Source organism: Rhinoderma darwinii, chromosome 5, assembly GCF_050947455.1.
Source record: "Rhinoderma darwinii isolate aRhiDar2 chromosome 5, aRhiDar2.hap1, whole genome shotgun sequence".
NCBI classification, from domain to species: Eukaryota; Metazoa; Chordata; class Amphibia; order Anura; family Rhinodermatidae; genus Rhinoderma; species Rhinoderma darwinii.
In genome coordinates, this window is record NC_134691.1 from 280,378,016 (window position 1) to 280,405,754 (window position 27,739).

The 27,739-nt window shown below is 40.7% G+C and overlaps 1 protein-coding gene across 2 annotated transcripts in view; it reads left to right on the forward strand.

Moving 5' to 3' along the window:
* Window positions 1–27,739, forward strand: part of THRB (thyroid hormone receptor beta) — a 311,538-nt gene that overhangs the window by 275,657 nt on the left and 8,142 nt on the right. For both annotated transcript variants that reach the window (XM_075827198.1, XM_075827199.1), the window contains exons 5-9: window positions 19,677–19,777; window positions 21,429–21,576; window positions 24,067–24,272; window positions 24,554–24,700; window positions 26,572–26,830. In XM_075827198.1, the coding sequence (XP_075683313.1) occupies window positions 19,677–19,777; window positions 21,429–21,576; window positions 24,067–24,272; window positions 24,554–24,700; window positions 26,572–26,830 (861 nt within the window). The remainder of the gene's footprint in view (window positions 1–19,676; window positions 19,778–21,428; window positions 21,577–24,066; window positions 24,273–24,553; window positions 24,701–26,571; window positions 26,831–27,739) is intronic.

Sequence of the window (27,739 nt, forward strand, 5' to 3'; positions counted from 1 at the left end):
GGGAGATTAGGTGACAAACAAATGGAGATTCTGGCGTTTCCAATATTTTTTTTTTTTTTATGGCGTTCACCGTGCGGGTTAAATAATGATATATTGTGATAGTTTAGACTTTTATGGATTAGGCGATACCAATTATGTTTATTTATTTATTTTTTTACTATGCTCTAGGGGGAAAAGGTTGTTTTTTTAAACATTTAATAAATTTTTTTTTTTTTTACATAAAATAAAAAAACACCTTTATTTGACAAATTTTTACTTTTTTTTACTAGTCCCCCTAGGGGACTTCAACCAGCGATCACAAATGTCACAAAATAGAGGTAGTAAGAATACGACTAACGCAATTAAAGAAGCACTCCAGCAAATTATTTTTTGCAATATTCAGCAGTGTCATTTGTTTCTTCCCAGCTCAGTTGCATCTGTACAATTTGAACCCTTTCATTATGGGCAGCTGTATCATGTGATCTCAGTCTGACCACCATGCTCTGTGTAGACAGGAGGTCAGTCTTTTCTGTGCGATTGACGTCCTGTGAACTGCAGGATTACATCATCACCTATCAAATCCTTCCTGGCAGCTCTGAGACACCTCCCCTTCACACCCAGCTCCACCCACTATATGTCCCCACTCTCCTCCCCCTAAGCATAGAGTGCTGCTGAATAGATTATTTCTGCCCTATTTTTACATTTTTCAGCCATTTCTGACTTTTCTATTCCAGAAAACCTGGCTTATAAAGTTGTTTGATTCCCACCTATTTTATGGCTCATTTATTAGTTTTGATAGGTGTGTTAATTTAAGTATTTTAAAATGACATAAAAGAAATACAAGGTCATCTTTAAGTTATGGTGAATAAACAGGAAATCAAAAATAGTTTTTCAGACATAGATAGCTGTTTTAAGAGGGTAGGAGGCTATGTTCACACAGAGTTTTTTGACGAGTTTTTTGACGCGGAAACCGCGCCGCAAAACTCGTCAAAAACGGCCTGAAAATGCCTCCCATTGATTTCAATGGGAGGCGGAGTGGTCTTTTTCCCGCGAGCGGTAAAACCGCCTCGCGGGAGAAAGAAGGGACATGCCCTATCTTCGGGCGTTTACGCCTCTGACCCTCCCATTGACTTCAATGGGAGGCAGAGAAAGCGTATTTCACAGCGTTTTATGCCCGCGGTGCTCAATGGCCGTGGGCGAAAAACGCCACGAAAATCGGCGTGCAGGGAGAGGAAAATCTGCCTCAAACTTCCAAACAGAATTTTGAGCCAGAAATTCCGCCTGCAAAAATCTCTGTGTGAACATAGCCTTAGACTGAGTACTAATATGGCTTTTATTAGTCAGGTGTATGCCAAAAGTGTGTCCTTTTGGCAAAAGTTTGGTCAGTATATGTTGGTATAGCTTTGCCTCAACTGTCCTGAAAGGGTAGTTGACTATACAACTGTATGCAGTATACATTTTCTGTGTAGCATACCTCTCCCCTACTGTGACATTACATTTCTAATTGTGAACCAATGAACCATACTTCAGATTATAATTCTAGTTTTTCAGATTCAGATGCTAGAGCCATATAATCAGTCTTCACAAGCTGCAAAATAAGGGTATGTTCACACGCAGTGTTTTCAGTCGTATTTCGGGCCGTTTACGCTTCGAAAAACGCCTGAAAAAACGGTAGATGAACGCCTACAAACATCTGTTCATTGAAATCAATGGGAAAAAACAGCCTTTAGTTCATACGGGGCATCTTTTTAGGCTGTGTTCACACAGTTTTTTGCAGGAGGAAAATTCCTCCTGCAAAAACTGCTCCAGAAGGTTTTTGCACAGTGGTTTGACAAAAACTCGTCAAAACACTCGTCGAGGCGCTTTTTTCCTCCTTCTGACTGATTGAAATGGGGTTTTGGAGGCAGAAACCGTCTCAAGATGGGTCATGACGCTTCTTACCGCGACGCGTTTTTTTTACTCGCGGTAAAAAAACTCGTCCAACTCCCATTGAAATCAATGGGAGGCATTTTCGGGCGGTTTTTGAGGAGTTTTGCGGTGCGGTTTCCGTGTCAAAAAACTCGTAAAAAAACTCTGTGTGAACAGGGCCTTACGCTGCTGTTTTAAAAAACTAAACGTAAAAAGACGCCCTGTAAAAAGAAGTGCATGTCACTTCTTGAGGCGTTTTTTGGAGCTGATTTTACATTGAACACTATGAAAAACGCTTCAAAAAAACGCCTCAAAAGATGCTCCAAATTAAAAGAAGCTTCATTTTCAGCTCCAAAAACGCCTGAAAATCAGAGGCTGTTTTCTCTGAAAACAGCTCCGTACTTTTCACCCGTTTTTGACTCGACGTGTGAACATACCCTAAGGCCTCATTCACACGGCAGGGTTTCCCGGCCGGGTGCTGGCCGTTCATAAATCGGCTGGCACCCGGCTGCATTAGGAATAATAGACCCCTAATGGGGCTATTCACACGACCGATTTTTTGACGGCCGGGAAATCCGGCCGTCAAAAAATAGGACATGCTCTATCTTCGCCCGGGTGCCCGGCTCCCATAGAAGTCTATGGGGCCGGGTATTACACGGCCATCACCGGAATGTGTTCTGACGAATGGCATCGCTGCACACTGTGTGGCAGGGCCGGGGTGTACAGCAGGTGGAGGGAGCGCTGCGCTGGCTCCCTTCCCCTGCTTGTTAAAATCACCCTGGCCCGGCGACACCTTCGATGGCGCCGCTAGCAGCTGCAGCTGCTGCTGCTGCGGCTGCTACTACTGTAGCGACGCCACTATAGCAGAGCGGGGAGGTATCTCCCCGCTCTGCTATGTGCTAGCCGCACTTTAGCTCCTTGAAGGAGCGGAATCCCCGTGTTCTCGGGGATTCCGCTCCTGGACAGAGCGCTTGATGTCTCTGTCCATATCTGGGCAGTGACATCAGGGGAAACTCCTGAAGCGGAATCCCCGAACACATGGGGATTCCCCTTCAGGAGTTGCCGCTGATGTCACTGTCCGAATCTGCCCGGCCCGGCACGGATGCAAAACTTTATGCAAACCGGCCGGGCAGAATGGCCGATTTTACCGGCCGGCACTCGGGCTCGGGAACGACCCGTTCGTGTGAATCCCGCCTAAGGGTATGTGCACACGTAGTGACCAAAAACGTCTGAAAATACAGAGCTGTTTTCAAGGGAAAACAGCCCCTGATTTTCAGACGTTTTTTGACCAACTCGCATTTTTCGCTGCGTTTTTCGCGCCGTTTTCGCAGCGTTTTTTACGTCCGTTTTTGGAGCTGTTTTCATTGGAGTCTATGAGAAAACAGCTCCAAAAACGTCCAAAGAAGTGTCCTGCACTTCTTTTTACGAGGCGTAATTTTACGCTTCGTAATTGCCGTACGACGCGTAAAATTACGCGTCGTGGGAACAATATAGCGTTATACCCATAGAAAGTAATGGGCAGATGTTTGACAACGTATTTGAGACATATTTTCAGACGTAAAACGAGGCAAAAAACGCCTCATATACGTCTGAAAATAGGTCGTGTGAACCCAGCCTTACTGTGGTGAAATATGATAACAAAAAACTTTTCTCTAAATATTTTTTGCAATATATATTTGTGGTTTATCCTTTGTTTCCAGTGGTTTTCTCTACAGTGACAATTGGATAATGTTTTCGGTTCACTTATTGTCTGGATCATGGTTGGTTTTTATATTGGGAACATTGCCTTGTAGCGGGAGACATTCCCCTAATAACAATGTATTAGTTAAAACCCGGATAATTTGTGAGGCTCTGTTGTGTTATAAATAATAATCCTAAATATGTGTGTTCACACTGTGCAGTCATATCATGGTTTTAGCTCTAATTTTCCCAAAATCGCTGCAAAATTGTAAATTGACTGTGAGGTGTGAATACACTTTAATAGGCAGTATAAATACTATGACATGATAAACACACATTGCAGCTGAGAAAATCTCTTCTGCAGAGGAAATTCACATTGAAATTAGTTTGATTTCATGTTTCTCAAAATGGTTTTGGACTAGGCCATGGTACTCTGTGCAGAATGGAGTGGAATTTGGCAATGTTAGGGTATGTGCACACACACTAATTACGTCCGTAATTGACGGACGTATTTCGGCCGCAAGTCCCGGACCGAACACAGTGCAGGGAGCCGGGCTCCTAGCATCATACTTATGTACGATGCTAGGAGTCCCTGCCTCGCTGCAGGACAACTGTCCCGTACTGTAATCATGTTTTCAGTACGAGACAGTTGTCCTGCAGCGAGGCAGGGACTCCTAGCATCGTACATAAGTATGATGCTAGGAGCCCGGCTCCCTGCACTGTGTTCGGTCCGGTACTTGCGGCCGAAATACGTCCGTCAATTATGGACGTAATTAGTGTGTGTGCACATACCCTTACAGTAGAGAACTGCACTGTGGTTAAGCCGCATGTAAATACATGCATTTTGTTGCTGTGGTGCAGCAATGGTGTCCTCTTTACTGCACTATAACCACCCCATGTGACTGTACATATGGAAGAGTAAAGTTTGTAACTACAACAGAAGATAAACTCCATTTGATCATCCATGCTACAATGGCCAAATTCACAGGCAGTGGGATCACATGAGTAATGTTGATTTATACCTGTATTTGATCAAGTGCCATATATAACCCTATAGCAAGCACTGTAAACATTATTAGATTCCATATAGAGGCGGTGCATCAAAATGAACAGAGTATATTTCTAACAGATAAAAGTTTTAAAGGGGGCTGTCTCATGAAGACAACGCCTGTCCATATGCCCAATTGGCAAACTCGAGCCCTTGCAGCAGCTGCATTCTGATATAGGTAGTCTCTGAAGAGAAAAGCCCTTTAATAATTTTTTAATTAGATATATTTATCACAAAATCTGTTAAAAAAGTAATGCTTTATTGATGCCCTGTAGTTACCAATCAGTAAATGCAATGAATCATTACAATTTGGAGGTCAAAATTTGGGTCCCAGCTTAGTGGGCTGCTCTGTGTCACTTGTTCCCAAAAATAATCCAGTTCATACAGCTGCTGCACTACTGCAAAGATTTTGTAACTACCAATATTGATCCTTCACGGTGATCAGGATCTCTGTGCCCAGCGATGACTGTAGGGTAAAGGTTTTTGACTGTAGAGTAAGTTCTGTATCATACTTTATGTGTTAAAATAGCTTGGGAACTACTGTTTACCTGATATATACAGCAGTGTTCAAAAAATAGCAGTCCAACATCCTTAACCTGATAAATCAATGTTTTTGGTAGAAGTGATATTTCTACCTAGCAAATAATTTACATGTAATTGTAGTAGAGTAGCAGAAAAAAAAAAAAACAGAGCCAACAATTAGGACATGCTAATTCTGAGGAATTGAATCATTGATTGAAAGGGGCTTGTTCAAAATAATAGCAGTGAGGAGTTCAATTGGTGAAGTCATTCATTCTGTGGAATAACAGGTGTCAATTTTGGCCCTTATTTAAGGTAGGAGGGTGGCAAATGTTGCACATGTTGGTTATAGTGCATTTCCTTTTGAAATACTGGGGAAAATGTGTTGTTCCAGACATTGTTCTGATGAAAAAACGTACTTTGATTAAAAGTTGATTGGAGAGGGAAAAACATATAAAGAAGTGCAGCAAATTATAGGCTGATCAGCTAAAATACTCTCAAATGCACTTGAAGTGGCAGCCAAAACCTGAAAGACGCAGAAAGAAGTGGAGGACTAATGTTCGAATAGATCGAAAAATAGCCAAAATGGCAAAGGCTCAGCCAATGATCACTTCCAGAAAGATCAGAGAAGGTGTGAAGTTACCAGTGAGTACTCCTACAATCAGAATACGATTAAGTGAAGCCAAGTTGCCAGCAAGAACTCCCCGCAAAGTCTCGTTGTTGAAAAAAAGACATGTCCTGAATAGGTTAAAATTTGCCAAGGAACACATTGACTGTCCCAAAGAGAAATGGCGCAACATTTTGTGGACTGATGAAAGCAAAATTGTTCTTTTTGGGTCTAGTGACCGCAGATAGTATGTCAGACGACCCCCAAACACTGAATTCATGCATATATTTCCCATACCATGGTGGTTTGCCTATTTATTGCATACAAGGGATCGTGGATCCGTTTGAATAGATCAAAATACTTGAGGAGATTGTGTTGCCCTATGCCGAAGAAGAAATGTCCTTGAAATTGGTGTTTCAACGTGCCAATGACCCAAAACACACCAGTAAGCGAACAACATGTCGGTTACAGACAAACGGGATTGAAGTAATGGAGCGGCCAGCCCAATCTTCTGACCTCAATCCCATAGAGAACTAGTGGGATGACATAAAAAATACAGTTTGTGAGGTAAAACCAAAAAATGCAGAAGAACTGTGGAATGTCGTCCAATCTTCCTGGACTGGAATACCTGTTCAGAGGTGCCAGAATTTGTTAGACTCCATGCAACACAGATGTCAAGCAGTTCTCAGAAACAATGGTTACGCCACTAAATATTAGTTCAGTAAAGTGAAATCTGAAACATTTTCTTAGGTTATACATTAAATTTGAGTTTTTAAAGAAAAATGCTGGCACTGCTATTTTTTTTGAGCAGCCTAATATTAATTTTTCTTTACTTTCTGTAAAGGATTAACACAAACTGTATACATTTTGTTATTGTTTTGATTTGGAATTGAATGTGTAGTATTTCTAGAGTTGTATATTGAATAGAGGTAGCAGCAGTGCCTCTATTGATCCTGCTGGTCACGTGACTGATCACGTGATTGCCACGATCCTAGTAAACAGGGGCAGCTGCTAGGTCTAACTAGAACCCAGCACAGCCCTAGCAGTGACACTTCCCACTATGAGGCTGGGTTCACATGACCTATTTTCAGACGTAATGGAGGCGTTTTACGCCTCGAATTACGTCTGAAAAAACGGCTCCAATACGTCGGCAAACATCTGCCCATTACTTTCAATGGGCTTTACGATGTACTGTGCCGACGACCTGTCATTTTACGCCTCGCTGTCAAAAGACGGCTCGTAAAATGACAGCCTCGTCAAAAAAAGTGCAGGAGACTTCTTGGGACATTTTTGGAGCCGTTTTCTCATAGACTCCAATGAAAACAGCTCCAAAAACGGCCGTAAAAAACGCTGCGAAAACGCTGCAAAAAAACGCGAGTTGCTCAAAAAACGTCTGAAAATCACTTTTGTTTCCGTTTAAAAAAAAAAAAAAGAGACAAATGGAAAGTAACTGAAACAAAAGAATTACAATAGAAATCAATCGTAATTCTAACAGAACCATTGCTTTCTGTTTAATGTATCGATCCTCTCTTCCGTCAGTAAAAGTGTAGTAACGGTAGTCTGAACTTAGCCTTTGCTAAAAAGAAAACACTAAAAAAATGGTTACGTTATCCAAAATAGTTCAAAAGTTATAGCTGTGTAAAAGATTGTATGCCAAAACTTAAAATTTCGGCCTGGTCATTGAGGCATCGATAACCCTTGGTCCTAAAAGGGTTAAAGAAAATTTGTCAGCAGTTTTAAGGCATCAAAACTGCTGACAGAGCGATATAGGGGAGGGCATTGTAAACATGTCTTTTGTCTAGGTCATGAATTGCATGACTGAGAAATCGATGTTCAATTCCCCCGACACTGTGGTCACAAGTGCCAATGAGACGGGCACTTGACGTGGAAGTGTTCTTGGCTTCTCCTCACTGCACGCTGCTAGCCTCGCCCCTCTGTTCTGATTGACGGCTCAAGCGGTCTCCTGATTGGCCACTAGTGCCGGCACTCAGAGCAGAGAGTAGAACTTGTGACCGGCGCAGCTGGGGAATTAAATACGGTTTCTCGATCATGCAATTTGCATGACCAAGACAAAAGGTATGTCAGAGGCGTAGCTAGGTTCTTCTGCACCCGGGGCAAAGATTCAGATTGGCGCCCCCCTCCCCAACTTATTTCCCGACATCTCCTTCCCCCTCGCCATGTTTTCTTTCCCTACCAATCAATGAGATGTAATTTTTTGTTCACAATTTTTTTAATGTAACTTGAGTATAAAAGCATTTCTACATTTTACAAGCGATATAGTTCTATAATGTAATTAACATAAAAATAAATTAAAAGAAAATAAATTAAAGAGGCCACACACAGCCCCCCTTGTAAATAGTGTCACACTCCTCCCCCCTTGTACTTAGCGCCACACTGTGAACAGACCGGTGAGCGGTAGCCTACCGCTACCACTCTCCGCTCTGCCTGGTGTGACTTACCGGAGAAGCCGAGGAGGTCATGCGGCACAGGCAGCGGTGGAGTTCCTTCTGACTAGGGTTGGTGACAGCCAGGGCCGGCCTTCGCTTGGATGGCGCCCTGTGCGGGACTCTCTATTGCCGCCCCCTACACAAACCAAAAATGAACCACATATATGGACCCGCTGGAACATATATACTGTACATACATAAAGATAGATATTTAGACATACAGGCAAATATACATACACACAACTGGAATATATACAAACAGGTAAATATATAGACGTACAGACACACACACACACACACACACACAAACACACACACACACTGGCATATAAATACACAGACAGGAACATATACAAATACATAAAAGGCACAAATATACAAGCACAAAGACACATTCACAAACAGACCCATATATACGCTCACAGGCACATATGTACACAGCACAGATAATGTAGTAGATGTTACCTGCAGTCCTATGTAACAACACAGATAACACAGTGATAACTCTCTAAATACAGATAGTAGTGTTACCTGCAGTCCTATGTAACACCACAGATAACACAGTGATAACTCTCTGAGTACAGATAATGTAGTAGCTGTTGCCTGCAGTCCTATGTAATACCACAGATAACACAGTCATATCTCTCTGAGTACAGATAATGTAGTAGTGTTACCTGCAGTCCTATGTAACACCACAGATAACACACAGTAATAACTCTCTGAGTACAGATAGTAGTGTTACCTGCAGTCCTATGTAACACCACAGATAACACATTGTAGCAGAGCTGAGATTGTAATTTAGCACAATGTGTTATCTGTGGTGTTACATAGGACTGCAGGCAACAGCTACTACATTATCTGTAATCAGAGTTATCACTGTGTTATCTGGGGTGTTACATAGGACTGCAGGTAACACTACTATCTGTATTTAGAGAGTTATCACTGTGTTATCTGTGGTGTTACATAGGACTGCAGGTAACACTACTACATTATCTGTACTCAGAGAGATATCACTGTGTTATCTGTGGTGTTACATAGGACTGCAGGTAACATCTACTACATTATCTGTACTGTGTAGCAGAGCTGAGATTGTAACTTAGCACACAGTACAGATAATGTAGTAGTGTTATCTGCAGTCCTATGTAACGCCACAGATAACACAGAGATAACTCTCTGAGTACAGATAATGTAGTAGATGTAAGAGACAAACACATGCAGAGAGAGACACACACACACACACACACACACACACACAGACACACAGACACACAGAGGCACTCACCATCTCTCCTTGCTGACAGGTCAGGACGGGCTGTGTGTGGGCGGAGCTTCCTCTCTGCTTCTCGGCAGAGCACAGAGCACAGGCAGATGCAGGAAGGCTGCAGCACGGGAGTGGACCTGTCCCCTGACCTGAGTTATCTGACCTCATGTCACTGACGTGAGGTCAGGTGACTGGACTGGTCCACTCCCTGGCCGCCACAGACCCCAGTCAGAACGCCGTAATGTCCTGGCTGTTCCTAAGCTGCTGCAGGTGTCCCACATACGGGGCGCTTGTCAGCAACGATTAGCTGCTCTTCGGTGCCCCCCCCTTCCCTATCCTCTGGGTTGCGCCCGGGGCAAATGCCCCGCCTGCCCCCCCCCTAGCTACGCCCCTGGGTATGTTTACAATATCCTTCCTCTCCCCTATATCGCTTTGTCATCAGTTTTGAGTTCTCAAAACTGCTGACAGAGTACTTTAAGTAAGAATATGTGTAGTGAACATGATCTGAATTCAGATTCAGAATTAAAATTATTTGAAACTAGAAGCAAGAAATAGCCTACACATATGAGTAGGTAATTGTATCCAGGTACAAGACATAGAGACTGTTCCAAACTGCCTACAATTTTTAAATAAGTAGATGACCACAGCATTTATTACAAACCACCCCCATTAGGCCTCCTTCACAAACATGTTTTTTAGGTATGTTCAAAGTGTAGCTAAACGTTTGACAAACTTCTGACATGTCATAGTGACATGTCAGAAGTTCGGATTGGTGGGGGTCCGAGTACTGACACCCCCACCAATCGCTGGAACGAAACTACTGAAGCGCTTCATGTCTGTTTGGCTTTTTCCGGAAATAAACGTATCAGAGTACGGGCTCATAGACTTACTATTGAGTCCGTACACCGATACATTTATTTCAGAAAAAATCCGAACAGACACAAAGCGGCTGAGCGCTCAGACGAGCGCGTCAGCTGCTTCGTTCTAGCGACTGGTGGCGGTCTCAGGGCTCCCTCTAGGAGCGGAATCCCCAACCAGAGTGTTGCCGTCGCTCTGCCGGGGATGCCTCTCCAGGAGTAGCCCCTGATGTCACTGTCCATATATGCTAGTGCAAACAGGGCACGTTCTATATAAAAAAAATCGGCCGTGTAAATAGCCCCGTTGGGGTAAACAGTTTTTAATGCAGCCGTGTGATGGCCATTAAAAAAACACAGCTGTCACAAGGCCGAGTTTCTCTGTCATGTGAATAGGACCTAAGTCAATGTCCAATCTCTTGTAGAGCCCTGAAGTATGACTCAGGTTTTCAGCCATGTTTCCGGCGGCGCGGCCATCTTGCTTCACCTCGAGGCAGCGACCTGTATTCAAACAGCGAGTTTTGTATATATTTTTCATTTTTCATTCTTGGGACCCCTCATTTTGGATACTCTGTTACTATTGGCTGGTCTCCCCTTTTTAAAGTGGTACGTACATTGTCCAGCACTACCCCCAGACGAAGGCATTAGCGCCGAAACGCGCGTTGGGGTGGACATACTGCTGTGCATCCAGTCCTGGACTTATTATGGGTACGTTCTACCATCACAATTCGCTCATTTATTAGCAATGTGTTCTTTCTGCCTTGTTCACACATACCTGTTTAACAATCATTTCATTATGTTTTCCTTTACTCTATGTTGATACCAACTGTGTTGGGCAGGATTTCATTTGTCATAGTGTTAGGGCATGACCACACGTGGCGGATTTCCTCCGCAACTGTCCGCATCAATGCCGCACAGAATCTGCGTTGCAGATTCTGCTGCGGATCTGCACAAAATGTGCAGAAAATTGATGCGGACTAGCTGCTGCGGACTGCGGGAAAAGTGCTTCCCTTCTCCCTATCAGTGCAGGATAGAGAGAAGGGACAGCACTTTCCCTAGGGAAAGTAAAAGAATTTCATACTTACCGGCCGTTGTCTTGGTGACGCGTCCCTCTTTCGGCATCCAGCCCGACCTCCCTGGATGACGCACCAGTCCATGTGACCGCTGCAGCCTGTACTTGGCCTGTGATTGGCTGCAGCCGTCACTTAGACTGAAACGTCATCCTGGGAGGCCGGACTGGAGACAGACGCAGGGAGTTCTCGGTAAGTATGAACTTATATGTTTTTTACAGATACATGTATATTGAGATCGGTAGTCACTGTCCCGGGTGCAGAAACAGTTACTGCCGATCGCTTAACTCTTTCAGCACCCTGGACAGTGACTATTTACAGACGTCTCCTAGCAACGCTCCCGTCATTACGGGAGCCCCATTGACTTCCTCAGTCTGGCTGTAGACCTAGAAATACATAGGTCCAGCCAGAATGAAGAAATGTCATGGTAGTAAAAACAATACGCTCCGCAGCACACATAAGATCTGCGGACTTCATTGCGGAATTTTGACTCTCCATTGAAGTCAATGGAGAAATTCCGCAATGAGTCCGCCACTGCTCCGCAACAGACAGAGCATGCTGCGGACACCAAATTCCGCTCCGCAGCCTATGCTCCGCAGCGGAATTTTACGCCTCGTCTAAACGAACACTGCTAAATTAAAGTGTAAGTCAATGGACAAACGGCACCGCTGCGGATTAACGCTGCGGAGTGTCCGCAGCGGAATTTAAGTGAAATTCCGCCACGTGTGAACCCGCCCTTAGTGTCATAGCGATAGTGTCCATTACCAGGCACCTTTTCATGCATCTTTATTCATACATTACTTACTTCATGAAGCTGCATGGCTTGTATGTCCTTTTAACCTGTTGGTTTATGGATTCGTTTTTTATTCTAGTACGTCTACATGTTGTTTTCAATAAAGTATTTTCTTAATTTCATATACTTCCAGTCTTCAGGCATCTTCTTTTGTAGGTTATATATTTATGTTTTGGATGCTTATGTGGGTATACTCCCCAGGATCTAGCTCATATCATATTAATTAATTTCTTGTTTGCTGACAGCCGCAAGGTACTTCTGCTGGGCTGTTCAGATCCATGCTGTGTTTTTCGGTTATATAGTTTTTAATGCAGCCGTGTGATGGCCATTAAAAAAACACAGCTGTCACAAGGCCGAGTTTCTCTGTCATGTGAATAGGACCTAAGTCAATGTCCAATCTCTTGTAGAGCCCTGAAGTATGACTCAGGTTTTCAGCCAAACCAGAAACATCTAAACCACAAAAAAGGCCATACTTACTAGGTAGGTGGGTGGGTGAAAACCTGTTCCCAGCAGGACGCAGACAGGTCACAAAATGCTGCAGAAGGAGTGTGCATTAAATAGTGATAGCCCCTCCCACTAGTCTTGAGGGGAGTGGCGAACTAAGTGCTCAAAGGTGTGCGATAAATGAGTGTCAGTGTAGTGCTAGGGTGTGAATGTATGGTAAAAAAGATATGTGTATGTATGAGAGTGTCAGAACTGTGTGATAATGTAATAAAAATAAATAATAAATAAATGTGATGAATAGGGGTCAGTGCTGTGAATAGTACATGGGGTGTCAGTACTATGTGTAATACGTGGAGGGATAATGTGCTGGTCGTCAGGCATAGCATATCTTGCAGAATAACAGCCTATTTGTAACGCCACTACTGTTAGCTAAAGCGGGCTGCTCTGCATGCCAAACCAAACGCCAGGACATCATGCCCTCCCAGCCAAACCAGAAACATCTGCCTGGAGATAGTACAGTGTTAAAGTAGTTTCTCCTGGTCAGGATAGAGTAGAGTTCTGGTTGGCTGTTTGATATACCATATGTACGAACTCTCGAAAGCTACTCATTCTCCTTGTGGAGCTCCAACTAGTAAGGAGTCTTTAGGGCAGTGCTCCCTAGAAAAAAGTACAGCCCTAATGACTCCCTACCAGTAGGATCTCTACAATAAGAATCAATAGCTAGTGAATACCTTTTTCCATGGAGCATTGCCTTAAAGTCTTTAGGGCACTGATTCTTCTGTCCAGCTGGATCTCTGCAAGGAGAACCAGTACCTTCCAAGAGTCCATACATATGGTATTTTCACAAAGCCAACCAGAACACTATTCTGTTCTGATGAGGAACAACTACACTGCCGCAGTGCTGACCACAGATGGGCGTCTCTGAATTGGCTGATAACCCGAGTTATGTTTCAAGGCTCCATAAGGCTGGGTTCTCACGTAGCGTAAACGCTGTGGCATTACTCTCATGCCCATGCTGCGGGAAAAACTGCACAAAAGTCGTGCGGAAAGTGTTCTGCGGTGCGTTTTTGAATTCCGCAGCATGTCAATTTATGCTATGTGTTCTGTGCGGAGTCTATGCTGTGTGTTTGGCGCATAGACTTCAATGGTGAGCAGAATTTCTGCAACAGATTTATGTTGTTGTGGTTTTTACAGCGGAAACGCAGTCAAAACCGCTGGAAGTCCGGAGTTGCACATATACTTTGCTATAACCAATGTTTAATACTAAATCTGCAGGTAAAACTGCAGCAATATGAGCAGGAAAAACTCACTATTTGGTGCGGACATCTGTGACAGATTTATCAGCGTTTTTCTAGAGATTCTGCTGCAGATTTTTTTATTGCAGAAAATCTTCAGCATTTCCTGTGTGTGGGAACATAGCCTAAGGGGTTGACTTACAGGGTAGCTACCTACATTTTTCTTGCTTTTGGTTGAGAGCAATTTGCATACTTTTCCCAGGGAGTATTGCCATAAAGACTCCCTTCCAGATGGATCCCTGCAAGTAGAGTCAGTACCTTATATTGAGCATGCAAAATGTATGATACCATTATCTGAGTATATATTCACTGCCCTATCCCCATCCTATACATAGCAATTCCCCAATGCAATGGTCAGCATAAGTGGAATACCATAGAGAAAGGTGTTATGCCCCCTTTGGGTAAAGAACTGGTTATCACAGTCGTCTTATAGCACTGGGGTCCTGGATTCGAATACTACCAAGACCGCATCTTCATGGAGTTTGCATGTTCTTCCTGAGTTTTTCTGGGTTTCATGACAGGATTGTAAGTTCCATGACAGGGACTAATGATGACGATTTCCGTGCAGCGCTGCAGAATATATAGGCGCTATATAAGAAATAGTAAATAAAATCAATGTGTGTAAGATAAACTGGGTAGCATTCTTGGGTATTATAACCACATCAGATTTTGGATAAGGTACATCCATTTTGTGTCTATCTTATATTTTGTGTCTATCCTGTTTTTTTCCAGTTTAATATGTAAATAATATTCTAGAATGAAAAGTTTGCAGCCTTATAATATAATTTGTGTTTCAATTCCTCACCATTTTCAAGATCTGCTTGCTGTCAGTGTATGGGAACAGCTGAAAGTTGGCTACGATGGTATCCAGTCTAGGTAATGCTTTGTTAGTTAAACAGCCTCGACCTGAAGCTGATACATTTTAGCAAACTATCAGGACAGTGGAGAGATTTTTGCAACTGGGACTATGTCACCAAGTGATAACAGATGTAGTAACTTGCATTACCACTCATTTATTAGACGTTTCATTGTATACAAAGACACAGCACCGGGAAAACAGCCCCTCTATGTTGAACCATTTATAGTTCATAATAATATTCAGCCTTGTGTAACCTCATCAATAGATTTTCTGTATACATTTTTTGAAACACGTGCTTGATGGGTTAAAAAGAACTAAGACAGTCCATGAATGGCAATCAATAGCTGCCATCATGCAGAAGGTTGTTCTTTACCACTCCATTAATGCTGTAACACCAAATCAATAGAACTGATTGTGGATTATGTTGTTACAATGTTTACCTTTTAGATTCTGGTACGGGTCATCTAGGTTTTTCCTATTGAGTTTCTTAAGGGATAGAGTTAAAAACTTCAGCCTATTGATTTTAGGATTTCACATAGCCCCCTGACTCACTTAGGCTTTGCTTTTTAAGTTGTCAAGTGTATGTCACACTGACAGGTCTTGAATATGACTGCTCAAAGTTATTGCCCAAACTTAAATCAAGTCAGGATTGGTGTCTGCCCGCCTTGTGTTGTGTCTCTAATACCTTCTGTTACCTGTCTGTGAAGCCATCTTCCTAGGATTTAGCCGTGGCTCATAGATTAGGACCTTAAACTGTCATAAATCTGTTTTCCAACATGTTTGGCTTCTCCGTAGCATCCCGGATATAAATAGGATCTTAGCACACAAGGTGCTGCTCCATATCGTACCAGGGTGCTTAGCTTTGAGGCAGACTTCAGTTTCTACTATATATTCATCATTTTCTCCCCTCATTCCATGTGTATGCATGCATGTGTGTGTTTGATGCATACGTAAAGTAGAAGCTCACCCCGGATATCAAAATGAACTACTGCATTCAGGAAATGTACGAAATGCCCCAGTGTGCGCCGAACACCCTCTGCATGCAGACCACCGATTATGGCTCTTATATAGATGAAAGTGAGAACTACAGTTCTTGTGAGGCTTATGTCCTACACAACAATAATATATATATGGATCAGGCCTGGGCGGTGAATCAGGCTTATACCTCTGGTTACCCTGGAAACATGTTTAAAAGCGAGTACTCAGAAATGGACATGACCCTGAATTCATACAACCAACCTGAGTATTTCTCTGAGGAAAAAGCAACTTTTTCACAGGGGCAGTCTCCGATGTTCTCTCAGAAAAAAGGTAGGGACGGTGTTGTCTTTCCGTGTTTCTAATGAGTGTTTTTGCTTACCTGCGTGCTTATCCAGTGTCGGAGCCGGGCTTGATTGATTTTAAAGTTGCCGATTTTTTTTTTAACATACATCCGTCCTTCAGAGCCCGTCTGTAATCAGCCAAAAGCCATATTCCAGGTTGCTAGGAGATTAAAATGTTTTTTTATTCCCTGCTCGAGAGAATTTTTCTTTTTTGCAATCTTATATTTGTTCTATTTGTTAGATTAATCTAATTTATTGAACACAAACAAAATAAAATCGGAGTGTCTCGATACCCACTGCTTGATGACCGATATATGTGTGTGTTGTACCCGATGAATTCCGTCACCCATGTAGAAGTGGAATTGAATGGCACTGGCCGTTTTGTGTAATTAACCCCTACATTTCATAAACATGATATTACTGATATATTGGTATGAAGAGAACTGCATGCCACTATACAGTTATACCTGAAGCTGTTCAGTCGACTTTGTATGTAATTATCTGAAATTGTGTCCCTGGTACAGTCATGCTTTTCCTTATCGTAGCGTTTCCTTCTCTTAATACACCTATCAAATCTATTAATGCTAAATGACTTAGCAGTGTTATATATTCCATACTTGTGTGTTCAAGGTGTAACTAGTGTAGACAAAGCAATCCTAGAACTTTCTGACCAAATCTTCTCCGTGCATTGCCTAGTGACTCCTAGATTTAACTAGCGATGTAGCCAGCTCAGCACTCAGTGGATATGACCATTTATTTTGAACAGTTGCTGTCTGTGTAATTTAGCTATTATGTATCCAGCAGAGTCTGATTCTTCGTACGTTCTAAGATGATTTTATTTCTTTATGCTTTTATCTTTTTTTTATCTTTTTGAATCCTTGCAGCGTGCTGTGATTATTACAGCCGTAATACAGATCTTCACGTAGGACTATATATTTGTTCTATTGCCAACTTGTCAGTCATTAAGAAAATACATAATAATGCCCCCGTAGGTGTAGGAACGGAGCTGTGGAACCGCATAACGGGAGAACTGGCATACGACAAATTTAATTACGCTCGTTTGACTAAGTTAGTGTATACAGGTGTAGTAGAGGAGAATTTGTAAATGACTTGTTTATTTTGTGCACTGGGATATCTCACTGAATTGGGAGGTCCTATGTAAAACCAAAGATAACACATTGCGATATCATGATGGGTTGTGCTAAATGACACAACTCTGCTACATCTTAAGTTAATAAATAAATAATAAACTTATTATATAGACCATCTTTCATCTGTGTACCTGTGAAAATATTCATCTAATTACATTTTCCTGTTAATATTAGCTCAATTTAGTTTTATGGCTACATCCAACAAGTGATAGAGTGTTTATGTAGAACACTATTGTATTGATAGGACCTGTCATGTCTTCTTAGTCAAATATATAGTTAGTGTGAAATCAACATTATTGAATTTCCTACAAGAGGCAATTAATCCAGCGGTGAGGACAGAAGGTTGCTGAAAGGACATGCTTGTCCTTATTGATCAACATTGATTTGGATTTAACGAAGACCATAGCAACTCATTAAAACACAAGAGAACAGGTGTCCCCTTCACAATGTGTTAGAGCTACAGTAGTGAAAACCCAATTACTCCTCCATTGTGAATATATTGCCGGCAACATGCAAATACTTTTTTAAGAAATGATCTAAGTGTGTTACATTATCTGCAGAATTTATATGTAACTGTATATTTATCTATTCATATATCTCTATATATTAATCTCTATCTATCTATCTATTTGTACATCTACTTTCTATCAATCTGTCTGTCTGTCTGTCTGTCCATCTATCTATCATCTATCTATCTATCTATCTATCATCTATCTATCTATCTATCTATCTATCTATCTATCTATCTATCTATCTATCTATCTATCTATCATCTATCTATCTATCTATCTATCTATCTATCTATCTATCTATCTATCTATCTATCTAAATCTATCTATCTATCTATCTATCTATCTATCTATCTATCTATCTATCTATCTATCTATCTATTTGTACATCTACTTTCTATCTATCTATCTATCTATCTATCTATCTATCTATCTATCTATCTATCTGTCTGTCTGTCTGTCTGTCTGTCTGTCTGTCTGTCTGTCTGTCTGTCTGTCTGTCTATCTATCTATCTATCTATCTGTCTATCTATCTATCTATCCATCCATCCATCCATCTTCTATCTATCTATCTATCTATCTATCTATCTATCTATCTATCTATCTATCTATCTATCTATTTATACATCTACTTTCTATCTATCTATCTATCTATCTATCTATCTATCTATCTATCTATCTATCTATCTATCTATCTATCTATCTATCTATTTATCTATCTATCCAGATATCTTAGAGATAGTGTTAAAATATTCATTCATTGTATTTTATAAATCAACATAGGGAAACATATTATTATCTAAAAGTAATAATAATAGTGGTCTATGTAGCGCCATCTCATTCTGTGGTGTTATAGTGCTGTACAAAATGGGTAAAACTGCAACCCAAATACAATTACAAATATTTTTAGTATTTGATAAATTTATTATGATATCTGTCTATCTGTTTGTCCATCTAGGTAGCTATCGCACTATATGTACAATTTAATATAGCAGAGCTGATTTTGTAATTTAATTCTAGACGTCACAGTTCGTGCATCATGATGTACATTTATGCAGCAACCCCTCTGAATTGATATTTTTCTTCAGTACTTTTAAAAGAGCAATTTTGATCTAATTTTTTGGTATATTCATGTAAGCGTAAATTAAAAAAAATGAATGTTGTTTTTAATAAATCAGATGAAGTAAAACAAGTTCAATAATATAGCTAGGTTACAAGAGTACACAGTACCAAGCCTCAGTTATCATAGGCCTCTTGTTTTATGAAACATTTTTGAGCAGAGCTGTGTACACGGAGCCTGTAGGGAGGCACACAGGGCCCCGTAGCACGTTGCCATATGGTGCCTCCATACGGCAATGTATTCAATATTGGCGAAAACCTCCATAATACGGAATCCAATGTAGAATGCCTTAATTGAATAGAAAAAAAACTCTGCTCTGTATGCTGTATAGAGAGGTATAGTAGGGCCCCATATACTTGAGCTGTATTACTGCCGCATGCATGAAGCCTTACTCTGACTTCACAAATAATATCACTGTGTTGTTTTAATAGTGCCTTAAAAATTAACTGATTAAGGTGCTACAACAAACATGGTCACCTTGTACATACCTGAGCCATTAATTCTATAATGGCTGTATACTATACATCTCATATATAGTACTGACTCCTATGCATTTCTAAATAAGACATCAGGACAAAACAGTGCTGCTTCATTTCCTACTGACCATGCCATGTCCACTATGACAACTGACCTTCTTCCTCTCCAAAAGTTTCACAGTCTTTCGCAAAAAAAACGCGGTAAAATTAACTTCTGATATGGAAGATGTTGTATGTTACAATGTTACAATATGAATGGTCTCTAAAAGCTAGTTATGTGTTACTTAGTAATGTGGAGTTTAGATTAAATCATAATAAATCTTAGTTTTCCCTATAGGGTACATACCCAGCTACTTGGATAAAGATGAACTGTGTGTGGTGTGTGGAGACAAGGCTACAGGCTATCATTATAGATGCATCACCTGTGAAGGCTGCAAGGTGAGTGGAGACGCATACACTCACTAAACACACAAATAAATATATATATATTTTTTTATTATTATTATTAATAATTAATAATTACCCCCATTACGCAGCTAAGGCAATACTGGAATACCCAAGAGTTTGTTACAAGTCAAATAATTAGTCAAATAGTGATCACTTGTGTTTCAAGTGATTGTAGTTTCTAGAAGAATAGTTGAAAACAACCACCATGAAGACAAAGGAACATTCCTATGACTCAGTGACAAGTTTATTGAAAAGTACCAGTCAGGAGATGGATACAGGAACATTTGCAAGTCACGAAATATCCCGCGAAAAATAGTTAATTCAATAATTAAAAACTGGAACAATGTGCTAAAACTGTAAATGTCCCTCGAGCAACCTGTGCTCAAAAAATTTATTTTTCAAGGAAGGCAAAAGTGTGGGTGGCCAGTAAGAGACCAATGACAGCTCTGAAGGAGTTACAATTTTCGAGCGTTGAGATGGGAAAGTGTGTATACAAATGTTACAAAGTCACTGCTGAACAAAAGTTATTTAGCAATTCAATTACATTGCAATGAATAAGCGCTATTTTTTTTACGCTTCCTAGCTGTTTTCTGACACAAAATATCGGGGAAAAAATTGGTGTGACTTGCAAGTTACACAGTAGACAACTTTTTTTACAAAAGATTTTCACTACTTTTCGACACAGAAAAATGCCATTGAGCCAAGCCTGGTAACTCCGGTACAACCTGGTGTACTGCAGCTCAGTAGGTGCGCCGTTTTCCCTTAATCAGTAGGTGCCATGTTTAGGAATACAGAGCATGCCACATTAAAACTGCATACTGGCACACCACACGATGGTGTAGTTACAAATGGAAGGAGAACAGGAGTCTTGGTATCTTGTGTGATTGTGATTGTGATGTTTTAGATAAAGGTGCACCTAAGCAAATTGTGTGACAAAACAGAATAAATAGTTTTTTTTCTGCTGCCTTTTGTGTCTGAATTCCAAGAAAACAAATGTGCGAATGTTAGGCTCAGCACAGCATGAAGGCATATTTTTTGCCATCAAAATGACTGAAACCTTGATGAACCCCTATGTCAGTCAATTATACGTTTATAGTTCAAAATGGAAGCCATAACCTCAGTGCGATCAGAGCCTCAGCTTTGATTTGCAGTTAGCAGATAACCATGAACGTATAGAGGTATTATTGATGCTTGTTACATATACAGTATAAGGCCCCATGCACACGACCGTAGATTTTGTCCATAATTACGGACCCATTCATTTCTATTGACCACGAATACCTTCTTGTATATTTGCGGGAAGGTGTACGGGCCGTAGAAAGCCTCCATAAAAATAGGGCATGTCCTATCTTTTGCTTTTTATAGACCGTGCTCCCATAGTTTATATGGGAGCACGGGCCGAAAATGTGGGAGGCTGTCCACGACCACCAGCGGCCGGCTGTGCCCATTATCGCGGACCATGATTACGGGCACAGCCATGTGCATGAGGTCTAACAGATGTGAACACATATTTGTATTTTGATATTTATATCTATTATCTTCTCTTTGTGTCATATGTACAATGTTAGAATTATAATACACAGCTTTCGTAATGGTAAATGTAAATTAAATATATTGTAATGGTGAATTTTGCCACGTATAGGGCTTTTTCAGAAGAACTATTCAGAAGAACCTTCACCCCAGCTATTCATGTAAATATGAAGGAAAATGTGTGATAGACAAAGTAACGAGGAACCAGTGCCAAGAATGTCGATACAAGAAGTGCATCGCCGTTGGCATGGCAACAGATCGTAAGTGGCTCATAAGAGATGTTCGTGGCTTACTTTGTCCTACATACTCATGCTAAATGCAATCCAATAAATTCTCTAAAATAACAACTTGAAATATGTCATGTAAATGAATCACATGCAATACATTTTAAGCTTGAAATTAGCTCATAGGTCTGTACTGCTTTTGTGTTAACTGTAATTTTATGTGGCACGGAACTAACAGCAATAAATGAGACAATCGTTGTACTGTGTAATGAAAAATCTAAAAAGACAGTAGCTGAATTTTATCTAAAGTAAGATTATGCTGATGAATGGGTTTATTTTGTAAACCAAAAAATAAGGCATTTTACCAAATTGTAAACTGGTGAATTGTCAGCCATGACCCTGAGCTACCAGTAAGAACGGCAATGTCTCAGAGTATTCATTTGTTCTCAATTTCCTGGAATCCTGAACTCATGAACCATCCGACTAGAGTCATATTTTAAGTTTCAAATTAATGCAATTTTGCTTCTTCTACTTTTAACTTTTTGGCTCCATATGTCGTTCTGCAGTAGAATAAAGTTTTAATTATACTCACATGGTATATACGTGACACCTCATGCATACGGCTAAGCCATGCGCACCGTTGTTAAGGGGCCACTCACACGGAGCCCCTACAGTTGTACATTACAAAGCTATAGGCATTTGGCATGGTACGACATGAGGTCGAACATGCTACAATTTTTTACTTACAGATTCATATAGACCATTAAGAAATCGGAGGCATACGTAGGTACAGTATGGGCCCATATATTTCTATGGATGTTGTATTATGGATCCCTACAACACAGATCCACAATACCTAGGACTTAACAAAAATATCTAATGAAGGGAGACCCCCGACCTCAAAACGTGTGGTCTAGCAAAATAAAAAAAATTCTTCTACATCCAGCGCTGCTACAGCTAATTTTTAGAACCCAGCACAATCTGCAGGTAAATCTGATTTTTTTAACATGCATAGTTCGTTTTTTGTTTTTTTTTAAATCTACACTTTATCTGTGAGTACACCCAAACAGAGACAGAACAGCATAGTTTTCCAGTTGTATCGTGGAACATAAGTAGAATGTGGTTTTGCTCATATTATTAACAGGTTTTTCAGAGTGAGTCTGTTTTCGGTCATGATATAGAAGAATGACTTCAATCCTAAAGGAACTTATTTAGCTGCTCTAAACATTCCACATATCATACAATCTCAGAGGCGGACACAATATAAATGATGTATTGATGTCCTTTTTTTTGTGGATGTATTGATTTATGATACATTCTCCAAAAGTATTCCAGTCTAAACACCTGTTCTCTAAAGAATGATATATACCCCTAAATGGGTTGTCATTCCGAGACCCCATTTATCAGCCATAGCAATGCCACTTCAAAGAGCAGCTCTCACACTGGAGGGTCCTACATTACACTCACGGCCCATTTATTTCATTGTGAGCCACATAATGCTTAATTTCCCCGGTGGTGATGTTTCGGGTGCTTCACCTTCATGATCAGTTTTTTGTCAGAGGAAATTTATATTTATTTTTTTACAAAAAAAGGGCTGTCCAAAACAGCCCCTTTAATGCCTACCTTGTTTGGTTTTATCGTATCCCTCAATTCTGCCAAGTCCCATGCACGTTAGCAGGGCCAGTTGAAATTATCAAGCTATTCCAACAAAAATCTTATGTCTATGTTCAGCTATTGAGATGTTAAAGCCAATGGAGGAAATTGATCAACTTTTGAATATTTAATTTTTGAAAATTGCAACTTTTGAACTATTTCCGACACTCCCACGACTTCTAAAAAGTAGGCAAAGCTTAGTGGAAGTAGTGGGGCTACCCATGGCTGACGGAGTTGGTGTAGATTTCACAGAGGCGCATGGATACCAAAAGATGTGACACATTTATTAAGAGACATTTGCCTCTCAATAAATTTGTCACATCTCACTCAATCTTGCGTCCTATTAAGACTGGAAATGCCATGAAGCGCCAATCTTAATACATCCCCCCCCCCCAATGACTTGCATTAGGTTAGGTTTGCATGCAAGATGAACAAATAAAAGCATTTGTTGGTCTCTCTCTTTTCCCCTCTGCTTAGAGGCTTTGTAGTGTCTCTATCCAAAGGCAAAATCTGAAGTATGAGGTAGTATGAATGAAAGCCACCATGTTGTTTTTTTATTCTCTGCAAACATAATCTCCCCAAACCTGCATTTATACAAGGGCACTGATTGTATCATGTATAAATGCATAGTACAAGGTCATTTTAATGAATTAATAGTTACCACTGGATCGCATCCAAGTATAAATTTATTTTAGGGTGATATGCCATTTAATGCAACCCATGTAGTCAGCTTAAACTAAAGCTTATATTTACTAAACATTTCTGTTCCATTTCACCTTTGTGACAGTCATCTCTAGCTAGATGATCCATATAGCGTCAAACTGACAAAAATATTCAGAATACTTATTGATAGGCATGTTCATTATTTTTAAGTGGTTTTAAGTGACACAAAGCGTTTGGCAAAAAGAAAGCTCATAGAAGAAAACCGAGAAAAGAGGCGCAAGGATGAATTGCAAAAAACACTGATACAGAGGCCTGAACCAACAACAGAAGAGTGGGAGCTCATACAGGTTGTCACTGAAGCTCATGTGGCCACCAATGCACAGGGAAGTCACTGGAAACAGAAAAGAAAATTTCTGGTAAGTAAAATGTCCAACTGACAGGCACTGATGGTTCACTAAGCCTGTGTGGTGATAGTTGTGACAGAGAGGAGATAGCACAAGGCTTGTTGACCACACGTTCTTTCTCTAATGTGAACTTCTTTGAGACTGTGTGCTACTGAACTGAAGAAATTAAACACGCTCCTCGTTCTTTTCCTTATCACATTGTAAGAGAAGGGATTTTTGTACAGCTGTTTTAACAAGTTGATATATTCTTACTGTGTTATGTGATGTCTGTATTATGTTTTGTTTTACACCAGCCAGAAGATATTGGGCAGGCTCCTATAGTTAATGCTCCAGAGGGTGGAAAAGTGGACTTAGAAGCCTTCAGCCAGTTTACAAAAATAATCACCCCAGCAATTACAAGAGTGGTGGATTTTGCCAAAAAATTACCTATGTTTTGTGAGGTAAGAATAGTACATGGAAAGACAAAAGAGAATTGCTTGGTAGGCGACAGTAAAGGGTGCCCATACACATCATATTAATGTCAGCCGTACCCGCCGATTTCAGTTGGACCAACCAACCATCAAATGTGTATGGGGGTGTTCTGACTTTCCCCTGATGGTCGATGCCGGGGGAGAGAACGATCGGGCATGTTGGATTTTAGTATTCCCAATGCTTTGTCTTCATAAAAGATAAGCCGCTGCCAGAGGTGTCTGGCAGCGTCTTATTCTACCTCCTGTTGAAAACACATGCACGCTTGGCCAAGGGGAGGGTGGGGGGCTTGGAAGAAACAGCTGTCTGCTGAACGAGCATTCGATCCATATAAATATATACTTCACAGCTCAGACGTTCTTTGGATATGATACGGGAAGGCTGAAAGTCTGTTTGCACCGGAAGAAGCCGGAAAAGGCGAAACTCGGGTCATGATGTCCCGGAAGAAGCCGGAACAGGCCGAAACCCAGGGTCAGGCTGCTGCTTAGCGTGCTATGATATTGTATTACTCCACATTTTTATTATACTTGTTGTGAGTATAATAAATCACTTCTTTATTTCAATATTATACTAACACACTTTATTGGCCTGAAATAGGGTAAATCCGTCTGCTGTTCGTGGTTGGAGGGAGGACTACTGGCCTCACCACACCTTGTGGATGTTGCTCACACCTAGTGTTTCCACCTGCTGCATTTACTCCGAAGAGGCAAACAGTGTTCAACCTCCCCGTGTGAATACAGACGCGGCTGTATCTCATATCCAGAGAACGTCTGGGTGGTGAAGTATATAATTATATGGATTGACTTTTCAAGTTGTGAGGACTCCAACTTGTAACTGTCACCTGCTCCGTTCATCTACACTTCATTTGCTGTTGGTATTATTTGTTATATTTATATTTGAACGAGCATTCGGCCAACAGCTATCTAAGGAGGAGTATTGCCACCTTAGTGGACAGAAAAATGTGATGAAACACATAGACAACAGGTAGTCAACATTCGATAAAAAGATTAATAGATAAGGGCCTGTTCACATCAGCGTTGGCTTTCCGTTCCGGGGTTCCGTCTGGGGTTTTCTTTGGGTGAACCCTGCAACGGAAAGTCTAACTGAAACCACAGCTTCCGTTTCAGTCACCATTGATATCAATGGTGACTGAAACATTGCTATCAGTTTCCGTTCGTCACCATTTCGGCAGGTTTCCGTTTTTCTGACGGAATCAATAGCGCAGTCAACTCCGCTATTGATTCCGTCATTAAAACGGAAACCTGATGGAATGGTGACAAACGGAAACCATTAGCAATGTTTCCATCACCATTGATATCAATGGTGACGGAAACAGAAGCTGTGGTTTCAGTTTGACTTTCCGTTGCAGGGTTCACCCAAAGAAAACCTCAGACGGAACCCGGAACAGAAACCCAACGCTGATGTGCTCAGGCCCTAAGAGATGAATAGAATACAAATGGTCTATTACAATATCATCAAGTGATTGAATACATAACAATGAGTTGTGTAACCAGTAATTGTCACTCATTCTAATGACACCTCCCACAATACTATACAATGGACACTGTAAATAACCTCATCAGTGAGATACAGATAATCTACAAAATCACCAGTAGACAACTCTCTTGATTTCTTGGCTGATAGTTAAGAAGTATAAAAGTCCCTATTAGTGTCTAAGAACATAAAACAAAGTGAAGTTAAAGTGTATAGGCCCTTTTACATCGGCCCTCGTCGGGCCGTGTAAAAGGACCTGATGTGAAAGCAGTAAAGAAATGTCACCCTTTTTCTTTCATATGGAATACGTTTTAATATAGTTATACTAATAGTGTATTCAAATTCCCAGCTGCCATGCGAAGACCAGATCATCCTCCTCAAGGGCTGCTGCATGGAGATCATGTCACTCCGAGCTGCAGTGAGATATGACCCAGAAAGTGAGACATTAACACTGAATGGGGAGATGGCAGTCACAAGAGGACAGCTGAAAAACGGTGGACTAGGGGTGGTATCTGATGCCATCTTTGATTTGGGCGTATCGCTGTCTTCATTTAATCTTGATGATACCGAAGTCGCCTTGTTGCAGGCTGTGCTGCTTATGTCATCAGGTGGGAGCTAGTATATAAATACATTACTGTTTTAAACTTTATGTTCAATGATGTGTACTGCATTTTGTGGTCAACCTTAAATCACAGATATATAAACAATTTTTGCATATGTCGTTTTTGCAAACTAGGGAATTTTCACAATTGTTTATAGGTAACATATTTAAATATATATTTTTTCTACCTTTAAAACCATCAGTTACAAAGTTATAGACCCCTAGATGAACTAATGGTCACATAGCCTGTGCCATACAAATGGTTGTGGAAAGTCTCATGGAGCAGATTTTGGAGATCATAATTACTTAAAATTAAAGATATTACCCTTGAGACACATTATATAATTGCTCAAGGTTTCTCATTATCTATCCCTCTTCCTGAAAACCTTATGTTTAATCTTTCAGCCACCATTATAAATCAATGACATAAAATAAGTGTGGGATAAAAGGGTATAGTTATTGTAAAGGTTTATAAAAGCAAACAATCTATACTAAAGAGCCATAAACCTTCCCCCATTGCTGGATATACCACACAGGTAAAATAGGCATGAGGATGTTGCAATATACTAGTTTAGAGGACATTATGGAAGTGAGAATACAATAATGATAAAATGTTTGGCGACTGTTTTTGGAATTAAAAGATTTGTGCATCAATGGCTCATAAATAATGATCTACTATAATAGTCCTAAAAAGTATTAAACCACATTCTTAATAGACATACAACACACATAAAATTGTCCCTTGCCATTTTGTTAATAAACAATTTTAGAAACAATCAAGGAAAGAGTGTAGACCTATATATTATGTCACTAATGGAATTTACTTTATAAATTGTCAGGAACCTTAAAGGGGTTATCCCACCGCAACAACTTCTCACCTATCCACAGGATAGGTGATAATTGTTTAATCGCTGGG